Source organism: Chelonia mydas, chromosome 17, assembly GCF_015237465.2.
Source record: "Chelonia mydas isolate rCheMyd1 chromosome 17, rCheMyd1.pri.v2, whole genome shotgun sequence".
Classification (NCBI taxonomy): Eukaryota; Metazoa; Chordata; order Testudines; family Cheloniidae; genus Chelonia; species Chelonia mydas.
In genome coordinates this window covers 17,203,913-17,220,232 of record NC_051257.2, presented here as the reverse complement: position 1 = coordinate 17,220,232, position 16,320 = coordinate 17,203,913, and the positions used below count along the sequence as shown (strand labels likewise).

General features: G+C 46.5%; 1 protein-coding gene across 4 annotated transcripts in view; it reads right to left on the bottom strand.

The window, feature by feature from the left end:
- ATP2A3 (ATPase sarcoplasmic/endoplasmic reticulum Ca2+ transporting 3) overlaps window positions 1-9,444 on the bottom strand; it is a 149,284-nt gene extending 139,840 nt beyond the window's left edge. For 2 of the 4 annotated variants that reach the window (XM_037880806.2, XM_037880807.2), the window contains exon 1: window positions 560-1,374. In XM_037880806.2, coding sequence (XP_037736734.1) covers window positions 560-677 — 118 coding nt within the window. In that variant the 5' untranslated portion in view covers window positions 678-1,374. Of the gene's footprint in view, window positions 1-559; window positions 1,376-9,398 lie in introns of those variants that run through there. The other 2 variants (XM_037880808.1, XM_043531410.1) reach the window with 2 other exon arrangements.
- Between the last annotated feature and the right edge of the window lie 6,876 nt (window positions 9,445-16,320).

Here is a 16,320-nt window from a genome sequence, read left to right as displayed (position 1 = left end):
CCCCTTAAATCAGATCCACTTCTACATCTAATAAACACCTTTCCCACCGTACACACCATCCCCATACCTAAAGGTAACCCCCGCACACTCCATGCCCTCAACTTGGCTTCCCATCTCTTGCCCTGTATCCCCCCAGAGATACCCCCAAACCCTCTACCTCCACCCATCCCCCCAGATGCCCCCCAAACACTCTACCTCCCCTTTTCCCTCACAGGTACCTCATCCCTTCCCCCCAGGTACCCCCAAACCCTCTACCTTCACCCATGCCCCCAGATACCCCCCAAACCCTCTACCTCCCCTTTTCCCTCAGATACCTCGCCCCTTCCCTCCCCTATACCCCCAAACCCTCTACCTCCCCTTTCCCCTCACAGGTACCTCGCCCCTTCCCAGATATCCCCAAACCCTCTACCTCCCCACCTTTTCCCCCGTATCCCTCCACAGATACCCCCACCTCCTTCCCCCTCTATCCCCAGCCTACAAATACCCCCGGACCCGCTACTCCCCCCTCAGGCACACAGGTGCCCCTCCTGCCCGGGCCCCGCGCGCGGAGCAGACTCACCATTGGGTCCGTACTTCTCCCGGCTCCGGCGGACCTGCTCGGGGCTCAGCCCGCAGCTCTCCCGCACCCCGAAGCGCTGCAGCACCGCGGCCGCCGGCGAGCTGTGCGCGTTCTCCATGCCCCGGGGCCGCCGGACTGCGCCGAGAGACGGGGCCGGGGGAAAGCCGGGGCGCAGCCGCTGGACTTCGGGCGGGCGGACGGGGCGTGAGGGGGGGGGGGCGGGAGAGCTGGTCTGGGAGCCGGGGGGCAGCAGCTCCTGGGAGCCGGGGGGGACAGGTGGTCTGGGAGCCGGGGGGGGGGGGCAGCTCCTGGGTGTTGGGGGGGGGCAGCTGGTCTGAGGGAGCCGGGGGGCAGCAGCTCCTGGGTGTTGGGGGGGGCAGCTGGTCTGAGGGAGCCGGGGGGGGGCAGCTTCTGGGTGTTGGGAGGGGCAGCTGGTCTGGGAGACGGGGGGCAGCAGCTCCTGGGAGCCGGGGGGGGAGCTGGTCTGAGGGAGCCGGGGGGGGCAGCTCCTGGGTGTTGGGGGGGGCAGCTGGTCTGGGAGCCGGGGGCAGCAGCTCCTGGGTGTTGGGGGAGCAGTGGGGGGGACCTGCGTTGCAGCAGCTTCCAGGGGAGAAGTCGAGTCCGCTTTAAAGTTCCCCGGGCTCGGTCCTCCCTGCCTCCTGCACGGCACCTTTTCTCCCTCTGCTAGAAGGTGAGCCCGGCCCCGGGTCCGGCTCCGCCTCCTCTCGGCGCAGCCCTGCCCTCCGCCCGGGCTACAGCCTGCGCGCCCCGCAGCTGCCACCGCTCAGCGCCCTGCCCAGCCGCTCGCCCCAAGTCACTTCCCCCCGCCGCCAGAGCCGCACGATGCTGAGCCTGGGGAGCTGCCCCCCCCCCCCCCGGGTGCTGCCCACGGGCGCTCCCCCCCCCCTCCGTCTGCTCGGGGAATGTCTCTTGGCACCGTGTCTCTCCAGGCTAAACAGCTGGGGATTATCGAGAGTCTCTTTTCCCGCCCCCACCCCCAGACTGGCTGAGCTTCAACTCCCCACCACCCCCATTCACAAGCTACCTGCCCCCTCCTGATTGGCTCTGCCACTCCCCCACACCTTCCTGTCCTGCCGTGATTGGCGAGGCGAGGCTTTCAAATCTGCATTTTCGAGAGAGAGCTCGTTTGTGGAGGGGATGGGAAAGTGATCTGGGGGGGGGGTTGGTTCTAACGCCTTCGCTTCCTAGCTGAGATCACCTTAGCCCTTGCCTAGCAAAGGGGGTGGGGGTCTCTGGGAATGAGTGTGTGGTGTAAGCCTTCTGATACATCCACCAGAGATCAGAGTTGTGACAGTTCCTACCTCGAAGCCGCCTTGGCAAAGCTATTACATTGCCTCCAACTTCCCATTTAGAGCACAGCCCTGCTCACTTTCAAATGGACAAAACACTTTTCTTTTAACATGACAAATTCCTTTTCAACGAGGGTCCCTCTCCTCCCCCACCCCCACTAAAGAAGCAGCCCTTCACTGGTGGTTGAAGCTATGTAGCACAGCCACAGGAGGAAACCTCATATGCTCAAATGAATTGGTTAGTCTCTAAGGTGCCACAAGTACTCCTTTTCTTTTTGTGGATACAGACTAACACGGCTGCTACTCTGAAACCTGACCTTGTTAAGTCACTGACCCCAGGTGGGGTAAGCAGACTGCAGAAGAGGGCAGCTGTAAACGGAGGGTGGCAACAGCAAGCACACAGGATGGAGCTGTGCCCTTTCAGGACCATGCACAGAAGTCTTCATTATTTCAGTGTAGGATTTTCAAAAGCAGTCAGCATTGTCCTTACGCAGCTGCCATTGCCCTCCATAGAAGCAAAGTAGGACTAAGATGGAGTGCTTGTGAAAATCCTACCTTCTGGATCCATAGTTACCAGATGCATCACAAGAAGCCTGCTGGGGAAGGAATTGTCTAGTGACGGCCTCAGGGCTGTAAAGGCTTATGTACCTGTAACTTCACAACTCCACTGAACTCAAGGGAACTAGTGCCAGTTAAGCCTTCCGATTAAGTCTTTGCAAGATAAAAACTGATCAGTTCAGTAGTCTGCACATCAGCCGGATGTAAATGCAGAAGCAAATAAAATCTGCATAGAATAAAATTGATTGTTACATATAAGCCTTAATACAAGTGCTTAGCAGATTATATGTCCCATTACAAGGGCTCAGTGTATATAGATCATAAAATGGCAGCTGGAGATAAGAGAAGGAAGGTGTGGTAAAGAGTAGCAGCAAAAGCCAGGAAGAATTAAGGCCTGAACCCGCACACTTGCAATTCCCACTGAAGTCAGTGAATTAGGGGTTAGATTTAAGTCAACAGGAGTTGAGTACCGCACCACACAAGCTATGGGCTTTATAGAGCTAATATAGTAAGGATCTTGATCTCAGGAAGGTGCTGAGGATTGACAACTGCCATGGGTGACTGAAGAACCCAACTGTAATGGTAGATGATTGTTACTTTTCTCAGTATCAGGCCATACGAAGAGGATATAACTGAATATAATAAAGAGAGAGAGTGGGAAGCATAGAATAGAAGGGGGAAGCCTAGAGAATTACTTTTAATAAGAAAAAAGAAAAGGAGTACTTGTGGCACCTTAGAGACTAACCAATTTATTTGAGTATAAGCTTTCGTGAGCTACAGCTCACTTCATCGGATGCTGTAGCTCACGAAAGCTTATGCTCAAATAAATTGGTTAGCCTCTAAGGTGCCACAAGTCCTCCTTTTCTTTTTGCGAATACAGACTAACACGGCTGCTACTCTGAAACCTGTCAATAAGAAAAAAGTGACTTGTTCATAACAAGCATCAAGCTGTAGCTCACGAAAGCTTATGCTCAAATAAACTGGTTAGCGTCTAAGGTGCCACAAGTACTCCTTTACTTTTAAATGAAAGTTCCAGCACCTTAGTTTGGCTCATTGATAGAATCAGCAATGTACATTCCGGTCTCTAATTAGCAAAAGAAGTGTCATATTTCCTCTGCTTCCTCACAGACGAATACGGTGGGGGTTAATGTAGGGTGACGTAGAACAATGACTTCGCCCTTGCCCTTGGGAAACACAATTTGAAGTTCTCAAGGACCTGGTAAATAGCAGTGAACACAACAAGGAGGACGATTCTTGGTGGGAAAAAAAACAAAAACAAAACCAAAAAAAAAACCCCCAGCATGACAACTGGATTGGAGGACCCAGGATACATCTCCAGACAGCATGGGCTTTTCATGCCCATTTTCATGGAATCAGTGAAGATGGAACATTACACAACTTGACTTTCATTTGCTCTCGGCATTTGGTTAGACTTTGTTTGGTCCCACCTTACACAGAAACAGTTGCTGATTTCTCAGGCACCAAGACAGAGGAGAAACAGAGCTAGAATGAAAACCCTTGGGGGAAGCCCTTCATTTTTTCCAGTAAACCCTCATCAAAACTTACACTTTGCGTCAATCCCACAGTCCAACAACTCTTGTGCCCTGCTTCTGGGTTGGCCTGTGTCTGATGCTCCAAAGCTGTATGTGGAGGAAGCCAAACTGTGCCCTTGTAAAGACAACCCCATCTTGCTTCTCTCAGGAAAAGCCCTGCAGCTGCCATTGCATTCTTCACTGCTCACAGAGCAGTGGAAGGTGGGAACAAACTCCAACTATTAAAGCAAGATAGTCAGTGCTGCTAACAGGCCATCGTATCACACTGTCCAGACCAAATGAGTTGGGGGACTTAACATTTCATTTGCCAGCTCAGGGCTCAACTCAACCCTATGACCTTAGAAGCCACTCTTTCCTAATGGAATTCTTTCTCCCAGACAGCTGTTCAAATAGCCTTCCGCTGAGCTCTTCTACAACTGGAGTGGGAGGATGAGCTGAGTTTAACCCCTTGCTTCCCAGGGATCAAACAACACTCGTGCTCACTCTCACATAAGACAAATGCATGTTCATTTTAGCTGATAGACCTCATTTTATGAAGATCTAGCTCTCAGGCTTTTTGCTACAGAAAGGCAAATGCCTTGTAACAAATAAATCTCACAACTTTTACTTCTTGTTCTGTTTGCAAGTTGTCCACAAAGAAACTGATTTTCTCAAAATTATTAGTAATTTGGAAAAAAAGTAGAGGCCTCCAATAATTTCTGCCAATAACTCTCAGATTGTAGGTCATTTACAAGCAGTTCACCATGACTATTAGATATTGAGTATTTGATGAGACATCTATCACATGCTTTTATTCTGTTCTTTGGATGATGAAGGTAACTATTATGGTTCCAGCTGTGCATACTCATGGCTACCAGTCACAATTTGCTATAGAATATTTTGCAATAATTGCTAAAATGTACTACGGCTATGGGCACTCCTGGCAGTAGTCTCCTAGGGCTAAATTCTCAGCTAGTGTAAATCAGTGTAACACTGGAATCAGTGGAACAAAACACTGCTTTGCATTAGCTGAGGATCTGGCCCATTGGCTCAAATATTCATGGACAGTGAACATAATAAATGTGCAAACATAGCAGAAGCAAAATAATTTACAAATTCAAACATTCACAGAACACTTTTTTGTATTATGCATCCGATGCAACCTTAATTCTGTCCCATTGTGCATAGGCACACGGTGCAGTCTTTACAGGACGTAGCAGCTACTTAATATTTTGTTTTCTCCTTGTTGTTCAGTGTATGGCCCCATGCTCTATTTATTGTACATTATTCAAAATACACTCTGAAGACGGAATTAACTTCCTCATGGGCTTTTCTATGGAGCTGATCACTCTAGTATATGAGTGTTTCACAAACATTAATTTATCTTCACAGCGCCCCTGCAAGGTAAAGGGCTGGTATAACCCCTATTTTACAGACAAGGTACCGAGCCACAGAGATTAAGGTAAGAAGTCTCCTCTAATTTTGGGTGCCCAATTTGAGACAAGTAGGACATGATTTTTCAGAGTATTTAGCATTATGTACCACTTTGGATGTCCAAAGCACAGCTCCCATTGACATCAGCTGGAGCTATGAGTGCTCAGCATTTCTGCAAATCAGACCACAGGGTATCAAGTCGGGCACCCAGAAAATGAGGAACACACAATTAGTGACCACCTGTGAAAAATATGGCTAAGTGATTTGCCCAGCCTCATGTAGGAACTGTGCCAGAGGCAGGGATAGACTCCAGTTCCCCAGGGCAGCATTCAACTGCATTAACCAGGAGACCATCCTTTCTCTTGCTGCAATCCCTGCCTCATTCATTACACAACTTCCAAAGAAGGGGAGGTGCTCTGCAACTGGGGGGGCCTATTTCCAATCCCTCATATGATCATGCCTCTGGACAGAGTTTCTCTGGGCTGTGTCCACCAGTGAGGGTGCTGTCAGGGGTTCTCTGCTCAGTATCCTGCTCGGGATCCCTGGGTTTTCAACCTTTGACCCTACTCCCGCTGCTGTTTTTTCATTTATTATCCCCAGTAATTCGGGGATCAGTGGCTCCCCCCTTAATTGAGCAAAGAGCCTTTAGTTTTTGCATGGGCCTAGACCTGCTTGTACCCAGTACTTCAAACGGTACACAGCTTCCAACGTCTGCAACAAGTAAAGCAGGGGTGCATCAGCAACCACCTCCTTTACTACACAGCCCTGATTCATCCCTGGACCAGGTCTAGCCAGTGCACAGAATGAGACAGGGGTCTTGTGGGAAAATAGCATGGGAGCATGTATTTAAAGACCGTATCTCAATGCATACGCACAAGGGGGCTGAATTAAAGGTGCACAGGCAACTTTATTCTGCCATTTCCTATCTTTTGCGGGCTTGACTTTGCCATCTTAATAATGGTCTTTTATGTGTTGGTGTGGTTTTTTGGTGGTGGTGTGTGTGAGTGAGAGAGAGAAGTTTCCTAAGTTTTTTTTTTTTTAAATCAAACTGCAAATACACAAATTCCATCATCTAGCATCATATTGACACCTACCATTGGTCATCAGTAGAGTTAGAACCTTCTGATCCACCACACAGGTCTCTGCCACTTAAGCTAACAGAATACATGATAGCAGTAGTAGGTTGTCATCCACTGTATAGAGAAGCAGACACACATGTTGCCAATGGGTTTCACAGATATTTGCTGACCACAGAGGAATGGTGAGACTCAGAAACCTTTGGTTCCATTCCAGGCTCTGGAGGGGAGCGTGCTCTAGTGAGCACAAACTCTCCTGCCAGTTTTCCCCAGTAGGATACATTGTGCTTCATCCCCTCCAAATTATCCCAGTCCTGGGGCTTCCCCACCCCAAGCTCCTTATGCCAGTCCCTTTGCCCAGCTGGTCCCAGTTCTCCCCTCACACTCTCAGCTCCTTGCGGAATCGGTCTCCCTTCAACCCCGTCCCAAGTTCCCCACACCTAATTCCTAGCTTCAGTCTCCTTTTCTAGACAGTCTTTCTCCCCCTCTCTCCAGTCCCAGTATTAAAACTCCTTATCCCAATCCACTCTTTTCCCTCCACCCACCCGGTCCACCTTTTGTCCCCTCTGCATTTGAATCAGGCACCACCTGTGTGTCTGTAGTGGGCTAACTAACAGCTCAAGAGAGAGGCTCTCTGCTCTCAGTTCCAGGGGCTGCTGGGGGCAACCATTACAGGGAAAGTCCTTCTGAACATCCATATCCCTAGCCTGCAGCATACTCAGTTGCTCTGTGGGGATGACACATGTGAAGTTTAGTCACAGGTAGGAGCTGCAAGAGGTTTGAGCATGCTTAGTAAAGATGGACTCTGGAGATTTCAGCTGAGCTCTAGCAAGTCTCTACAGAGCATGTGTGATCTGCTACTTTTCAAAGGCTTAAAACTTGGCCAAGTCTGAGTGGGTTTTCACCAGGATAGCAAAACGCCAGCCCCCTGCCAAATTTCATATCCCTGCTTTAAGGCATGGGAGCGCAAGAGCAGTTTAAAGGAAAGGTTGCCAGAATTTATTAATTTTTAAAAAATATATGAGCAAAACAATGGTCTCAAACAGCTGAACCGTTTTGGCTGAAATTTTCCAAAAACAGTCATTCTGAGGCGGACACTCAGCATGTAAAATTTCAGCCCAAATGGTTAAAGTTTGGGAAAGTTATAAGCAACTGAAAATAGGGTCTTATGGTGGCAACCTTAATAATACCATACCAGCCCCGCTAATAATTAATCAATAAGTAAATATAATTAGCAACCTTGAGCAGTAAATTAGTCAGTTCAACAGTGGCCAGTGGGGAAAAATGTTCGTTGTAAAAACAGCCATAAAACAGTCATTCCAATTTAAACTCTACATTATTACAGCAGATACCAGCCTAACAGTTAAAAATGACAGCTGCATTTCGCTGGAACAGCCAGCCACAAGGGCAAGACCTGTGAGCATGGGAGACCGAGCTTTCTCGGCAGCCCGCCCAGAACGAGGGGATTCCCTTCTGGAACACATCAGACCAGCCGTGAATCTCGCTGCCTTCAGAACAAATTGCAAACCTCGCTTATTTGACTTGGCTTTCCCACAATAACCACTTTTTTAAAACCTGAAGCAGAAGGTAGAGAAACTTAAAATACTTATTAAAAAGAAAAAATAAAATGTTTTAAAAATAAACCTTATAATTTATACTCTGACACCAGGGTGATGAACGTGATACGAATAGACAGAATAGACGAATAGACATATAATAATAATAATAACCCATTTCTGGTTTGTTAAGTACCAACAATGAGCTGGGCTCCATTCAAGACGAAGAATGTTACATGAGGGTCTGATTCTGATCTTCATTATATCGAGAGTAAATCAGGAATAATTCTATTGAAGTCAATGGAGTTATACCGGTGTAAAAACAATTTAAGGAGAGCATCAGGCACATGGAACCTGATCCAAGCCCATTGAAGTCAGTGGAAAGACTCCCAACAGGCTTGGGACAGAAGCTGTAATCCTTGCCCCATGGACAATACAATCTTCATAAGACTGGGCTGTTGTCTCTATTTTTAGAGCCCTGCAAATCTGCAGATATCCACTTTATATCCACAGATCATGTTTGTGAATGGATCGGATACAGACACAAATTTTATACCTGCACAGAGCTCTAGCTTTGTTCCCCTAAACTGGGAATAAAGTAATACTTGCTGGAAACAAAGAGAATTGCCTATTTTCTGGCACCTGTGCTGTTGCAGAGGAAATGTGGATGTGGATGACAAGGAATAAAATAAAAAGTTAACCAAACTTCGAGGGATGTCAGCAAAAAAATTCTGGTTTGAGGGATGGGTAAAAATTCAGCAGGCTTTTATTTTAATGTAGCTCATCCTCATCATCTTTCCCAGGTAATTGTCTCCTGCCACACACTTTTAGGGCTTAATTCTACAATCTTCGCTCAGATCATGTTTCCATTGGATTCAAAAGGAAGCAGTGAGCAAGTAAGAACTGCAGGACTAGATCCTTAGCTTGTAAATTCAAAGCCATCTAGCACCCTCCCACCGCCACACACTTCATTTCAGCTTCCTGAGTATAAAGATAATTCACAAAATTCCCCCCCGGCTCCCCTGTTCTCCTTTAAAACTTTTTCCAGTACAGCAATTCTGTCTAGTTGAGGGAGAGGGGGAAATATCTAAAGCTACTTCATTCTGGAAAAATACATCATCTGCTCAGAAACAAAGGGGCTAATCTAAGGAGATGGGAATCTCTTCAGAGGCCAAAGCAACTCACTCGGTCATAAAACTATGCAGGATAAAACCGGTTGCACCATATTTTAGTTCAACATTGGAATCAGAAGAGCTCCCGGCCCTTCTGTTTGCTATTAGACTCTAACACAAGATGACATGATTATTATTAAGCTGGCAGTGGCGTTCCCATTTCCTGTGATCATTCCACGCTTGTGCCGTTTGTTCACTTACCCTTTTCTCCCACAGTGAGTGTGTCACGCATTAAACAGTCCTCCCCCAGTTCACGTGTAGTAAACCTCCTCCCACATTATTATGGACATTAAGAAAGGGCTCTTTCTCCGACAGCTTCGATATTGCTTTTCCTGTGGAGAATGTTGTCTGAACTGAAAATCTGAGGAGTGACTAAACATTTTACCGTTTGGATTCAGGGCTAGGATTTTACTTCTAACGGATGTCCAGCATTCTGAGAGATTATGGACCAAACCTGACTCACATGGGGCTTTGTCCAAACCCCTTCAGAGTCAATAAGGAGGACTATTTATTTAACATAAAATACTGCCCCAGGGACAGAAAAGTTTCCCAATTGTGAAATAAAGGATCTGGCCTTTTCCCTATTTATTGGCCTCATTCTGAATCAACAGAAGCAGAAAAGCCCCTTAGTAACTGGGCTCCCTTTTTCAAGCAATATTTTCTAGCTGCTGCCCACAAAATTAGGAATGCGTGTACACATGCACACACACGACACACACACTCCTTCTCTCATTCTGCTCATGATTCTATAATGAAGCTGAGCACTTTGCATACCTAGCTATATATAGCCACAAATAATGCTGTTTTATCATGGCTCAGAGCTTAGTAATTAGACACAACATAGAGAAACCACAGCATTAGTTTATAAAAGGTATAGGGAATCAGAGTGCACACAGGACAGGAGATAGATTGTTCCACACAACTGGGGTGACAGAAGCAGAGGGAAAGAAGAGGTCATGAAGGTAGCTGGGGGTGATAAAGGGTCTTCAAGACTAAGGCCCCAATCCTGCAAACACTTACGCAATTGTTTAACTTGTAGCATGAATAGACCCACTGAAGTCAATGAGACTAGTTACGTGCTTAAAGTAAAAGGACACATCTACACATTTGCAGAATCAGAGCCCAGGAAAGCAAATGTTTTGTGCATAAGGCATCAGATGGAGGGCCAGTGGCCGCCTTGCAATGTTTTCTGCCAAGACCTTATATTACAGAAGTCCCCACTCACCTTCCTTCCCCACCTTTATACTAGCTAAATGCAGAGTTCCTTCCCACAAAACTCCTGGCTCCATCCAGGGCTGGCCCACAACATTTTGGCACCTGAGGCAGGGAGCTCAAATGATGCCCCCATGCCCCCTCGCTTGGGCCAAAACTTTGAAAGGTCTCAATTCTGCCTTCTTCCTGTTCTCCTTTATTGAGGTAGGTAGCAGAGCAGTACCATGAGAGGAATAGAACTAACAACTTAAAATGCCTAGTTCAAAAATCTGAAGTAACACTTAACTTTGAAATGCCTGAACAGCAAACGTAACTTTTCTTGTCTGCATAGTAAACACTGGCATTTTTATCTGTTTGAATAATCAAAGTGGTTCTTTCCGTGGCTTCTTGCTTGCAAAGATTTGAACTGCTTCCTGAAGGTCCACAGTCTGGGCCAGCTCATGCTCCATTGATATGGTTGCAAGGCCGACCAGCCTCTCCTGTGTCATTGTGGAGGGTAGATGTGTTTTTATTAACTTCAGCTTGGAGAAGCTGCGTTCTCCACTGGCAACTGTTACAAGAAGTGTTAGAAGTATGCGCAGAACAACAAAAGCATTTGGAAAGAAGGTGGTCATCTTATTTGTGCACATATATTCCAGAGCAGCCTTTGGAGTTGATCCTGCTGAAATGTATCTTGAAAGGGCTTTCAGTTCATCACTTAAATCACTCGCATCAATATCGCGCACATCATCTTGTGTCAACACTGTCTCTAGTGCCCTGCATTGCTGGTGTCGGTCTTCTTCAGGTATAGTGAGGAGTTTTGGAATATCATACAACATCCCAAATATATTGCTGTATTCCCTGAGCTGCATGAAACGTTCAACTGACTGTATTGCACAGTCTAGCACCTGGTTAAAGAATTCAACTTTGAATTGTTGTTTGGGGTCTCTTATGGGATTATCCCATGCCTCGTAATCAAATGTCATCTTCTTCGGTGACTCTTGTATTCTTGAATGGGTGGGAAAATAGCTTCAGTGTGAAGTTTCTCTGACAACTTCTGTGCATTCTTCAGAATGTTTTGAAATCCCTCATCTGACAAGTAAGACTGTAGGTATGACTTTGCTTTGTCCACTTGTTCCATTGCTCCAGATCTATCAAGGTCAACACCTTGGAGACTCTTGCTTACAACATTTATTTCGAACAGTATGTCATGCCACAACACTAAGCCACATAGAAATTGGAAGTTATGTCTGTTTCTGGTGATTCAATTTCCCTCTGCCACTGTTCTCCCATGAACAGTTCCTGTCATAGCATTATCCTCCATAATGGCAACTAGGGCATCATCTTTCTTCCCAGTTTGGTGTTTGATAGGCTTTATCGCCTACACTCGACTTTCCCATCGTGTGGCACTCAGTGGTTTCAATGTCAGAGAGGATGTTCCCAGATGTTCCTTCAAAATTGGTCATCGATGAGCTGATGCAGAGAAAAATACATAGATGCTTTGAATTACATTAAAAATTTCAGCAGCCTCACTAGAAGGTGATGCTGCATCACTGACCACCAAGTTCAATGAATGAGAACTGCATGGGACAAAAACAGCTCGAGGGTTTAACTCTCGGATCCGTGTCTGCACTCCTCTGTTCTTTCCTCTCATGTTGGCACCATTATCGCAGCCCTGACCTCTCATGTCAGCTATCGTGATTCCTGCATCTTCCAGCTTTTTAAGAAGTACATTTGTCATACCAGCTCCTGTAGTATCATCCATGTCAATAAATTATAGAAAATGCTCTCCGACAGTCACCATTGCAGGGACATTTTCACTGGGTTCTGTTGTTGTTACAAAATGCACCATTAAAGTCATTTGTTCCGCATGGCCGACATCAGGTGTGCAGTCCAGATAAAAGAGTAATATCTTGCTGACTTCAGATCTGCCACAATCTTCTGTTTGACTTTTGTTGCCAGTAACTGTATGATCTCATTTTGAATTGTTTTTCCAAGGTAGTGGTGTGTGTACATTTCTTGGGTGGTGACTCTTCTTAGATGCTCCTGGAGTATAGCATCAGACTCAGTCATCAGCTCCACAATTGTAAGGAAAAAGAAAAGGAGTACTTGTGGCACCTTAGAGACTAACAAATTTATTTGAACATAAGCCTTTGTGATGCATCCGATGAAGTGAGCTGTAGCTCACAAAAGCTTATGCTCAAATAAATTTGTTAGTTTCTAAGGTGCCACATCCGATGAAGTGAGTTGTAGCTCACGAAAGCTTATGCTCAAATAAATTTGTTAGTCTCTAAGGTACCACAAGTACTCCTTTTCTTTTTGCGGATACAGACTAACAAGGCTGCTACTCTGAAACCAATTTTAAGGAAGTTTCCATTGTTTGGCACATACAGCTGATCTGAAGTGCCATGCAGTGCTAGGTTTTGGGTAGCAAGCATTCTCACAATGGCAATGAGCCTTTTCAGAACATTTTGCCAGTAAAGAGACTCTGATGCAAACTTCTCTTGATGCTGATGATCTATGGTGGCCTTTAACCTTAGTCTCATCTCAAGCTCTTTCCACCTATGGAATGCACTCTGGTGATTTGCTGCCTTCTCATGGCATGCCAAATTTCTAGCCAGATTTTTTCAGTCCTTTGTTCCTGTAGAACCCAATGTGGCTGGAACATTAGACTGGAAGAAGAAAAGGAGTACTTGTGGCACCTTAGAGACTAACCAATTTATCTGAGCATGAGCTTTCGTGAGCTACAGCTCACTTCATCCGATGAGTACTCCTTTTCTTTTTGTGAATACAGACTAACACGGCTGTTACTCTGTAGACTGGAAGAGTTTGCAACAAAAACAGTATGCAGCATTCTGGGTTTTTGAGTACATAAGCCATGGCCCTCCACTTTGTCACCATTGAGGATTTCATGACAGTAATGTATTGGATGGAAACTTCTATTTTCATTGTCTTTGGGGAACATGAAGTTTTTCACTTGCTGTGGCCCATGTAGTACAAGGAAGTCCCTCGGGCTACTGCTCAAGTGGGTCCACAGTCCTGGATCATCTAGACTTATGGAACTAAACTCAGCAGCAGCTGTTCCTTGCGCCTCTACCCCACTCTTCCCTGATCTACACTTTTCTTCAGGAATGTGCATGGTTACATCCATCTGAGATGGAGATACGGATGCTGCAGTAGCTGCCGGGTCACCTGCACTCTGACTAACTGGAAGATCAGTCATCTTCTCACCACTCACATCCTCACTGGGGTGGGAAGGCTCACCGTGAACATTTGTGTCTATGTATCTCAGGAGAGCTCCTTCCTGCTTAGATAGAAAAGCTTCCTTTGCTTCCTTTCTTTCTTCTGAATGCTGCCCCAGAGGGGCGTTTTCTTCTTTCACTCATGACTGCTGTTCTGTGCCAGCTATAGTGGCTCTCAACACTCAGTTGAAGGGGACAAATAAGCAGGCTGGTAGCAGGGCCTGAGCGAGGGAAAAGATCAGCGTCTTAAGGGCCTAACTGGCTCCTACTACTTCAGTTGGCTGCCTGTTCTCCTCAAGTAGGTTCAGGGAAGCAGCAGGAAACAGGAAGCTCCCTGAGAAGCTGGTGTTAATCAGTCCAGGTTCCTGGGGGTGCTTGAGAGGTACATAAGAGGCTCCTCCTCCTCTCTGTCCCTGCAGCTCCTGCTGCTTTCTGTTATTCCCTCTCACCTTTTCTCCTGCTTGCCTGTTATGTCTCTTGCGCCCTCCTTCCTCCAGCACAGCACTCCCCCATCTCTGTGCATCTAGAGCAGAGAGAACACATGTGCACCAGCAGCAGACACAATTTTCTACACTCCGGGTCCTAGTGGCGCCCCCCCCTACAGTCTGGTACCTGAGGCAGCCGCCTCAGTTTGCTTCATGGTAAGGCCAGCCCTGGGCCTCCATCTTTATAAACCAGGTCCTAAATGTCGCTCCTTTTCTCTTTTAAGCAGGAGGACACCAATCAGTTCCCCTTCAGCCTTTGAAAGGATATTTTGCCACTGTAACTAGGAAAAAATCACACTAGCCTGGCCCATTGTTTCCAAGGGCAAAGCTCAAAGGTGTTGGATTTGACTGGGGTTCTCTTGTGAGTTTGTAAATTGCCTGGTATTTTCCCTGAACCCAGCAGCAATGGGCTCAGGAGTGTCTGTTTATGAGAGAACAGGAGTACTTGTGGCACCTTACAGACTAACAAATTTTTTTGAGCATAAGATTTCGAGGACTAGAGCCCACTTCACTGGATGCATAGAATGGAACATATAGTAAGATATAGATATATATACACATACAGATAAATTGAAAGTTACCATACAAACTGTGAGAGGCTAATTAGTTAAGATGAGCTATTATCAGCTGGAGAAAAAAACTTTTTATCTTAACTAATTAACCTCTCACAGTTTGTATGGTAACTTCCAACTTATCTGTATCTATATCTATCTTACTATATGTTCCATTCTATGCATCCGATGAAGTGGGCTGTAGCCCATGAAAGCTCTAATAAATTTGTTAGTCTCTAAGGTGCCACAAGTACTCCTGTTCTTTTTGCGGATACAGACTAACACAGCTGCTACTCTGAAACCTGTTTATGAGAGCAGACCTCTGTTGGGCAAACTGTTTTTACTTTATTTCAATGTCTTTCAATGCTAGGAACATGCATTAACATTCACCTAGCGGGGACATTGGCGCCGACATTCAGTTTTCCAGGTTCCAAAACACCTCCTGGAAAAAAGGTCATCCTTGTGGCATTTCTTCCCCCTGGTATTTTTTCGCCGCAGCTTGGAAAATAGCGAAGGCAGATGGAGAGGTGAGGGTGGAAAGGGGCAGGAGAAATGCTGTATTTGGCTCAAGGACTGGAAGAGCAGAGGGAAGCCCATGTCTTTCTGCCCATTCTGTGCTCATCCTGTGGGTAAACGGGGTCTTTTCAGTTTTCAGGGTTGTCGACCCAGCACCTCTCACTGAGGCTAAAAATTCACACACACCAAACCAAATGCAAGCAAAAGATAGAAAATATGTCTGGTTTTAACCAAGTGACATGAACTATTCAGGTTCTCCAAGGAGATCCAGAGAACATCCGTTTTCATCCAAGTGCAGATGAGTTTTGCTCACTACTAGGGATGTTGTCAAGCAGGGAGAGGAGCCTGAATAAACTGTCTGCTCATCAGAGCACTGGAAATTGTCATCCTGTAGCCACACAACAGATCGTCTAGCCAGCAGGGACAGCAAGCTGGCCTCAGTCCTGGGACAGGCGGACACTACCCATCTCTGTTTGAAAGCGTGGTTCAGTCTGCATTGTCCATGCCGTTCTTGGTTTCTCCACTGAGTCTGCCAAGAGTTGGCCTGCCCTTGGCCAATTTGTGCCGATGCTTGCTTTTTTTTGGTGATAGGGATGCTGCCTACTAGGAACAACCCTCACGGGTTGCTTCCAAGAGTAAATCACACACTAAACTGACTAGTCTTTCAAGGATCCGCATCCACCTATTGAGTCAAATGCTGTCCCGTTTTAATTAGATTTGTGAGTGGCCTTACATGAGTCACCGGAAGAGGAAGGAGCAAGCGTGGCTCTTAGTTGCTGGAAAGCTACATTGGATGACAATTTATTAATGTTATCTTTTGCCATTTGAATGTGTTTGTGTTTTTCAAGCTGCCTCTCCCTGTGTGGAAAATTTGGAATGTTGGGGGGAACGGGAAGCATTCAGCTATAAATGATTCACTCTCCTGGTTACTGAGGAGACTTGCAAGTCAGTGCCAGTGATGACTAATGCTACATTGAACTGTAAATGCTTCCCTCCTCCTTGCCCATCCCTCATCCCCTTCTTTCATCCACTCTTTCTCTTCCCCCACCCTGAGTAGCATTGCGGCTAGCAATATGCCATTTGTCCTCAGGAAGCTCCTCTACTGTGGCTTGTCAGCCCAGGTCTCTGATGCAGCTCA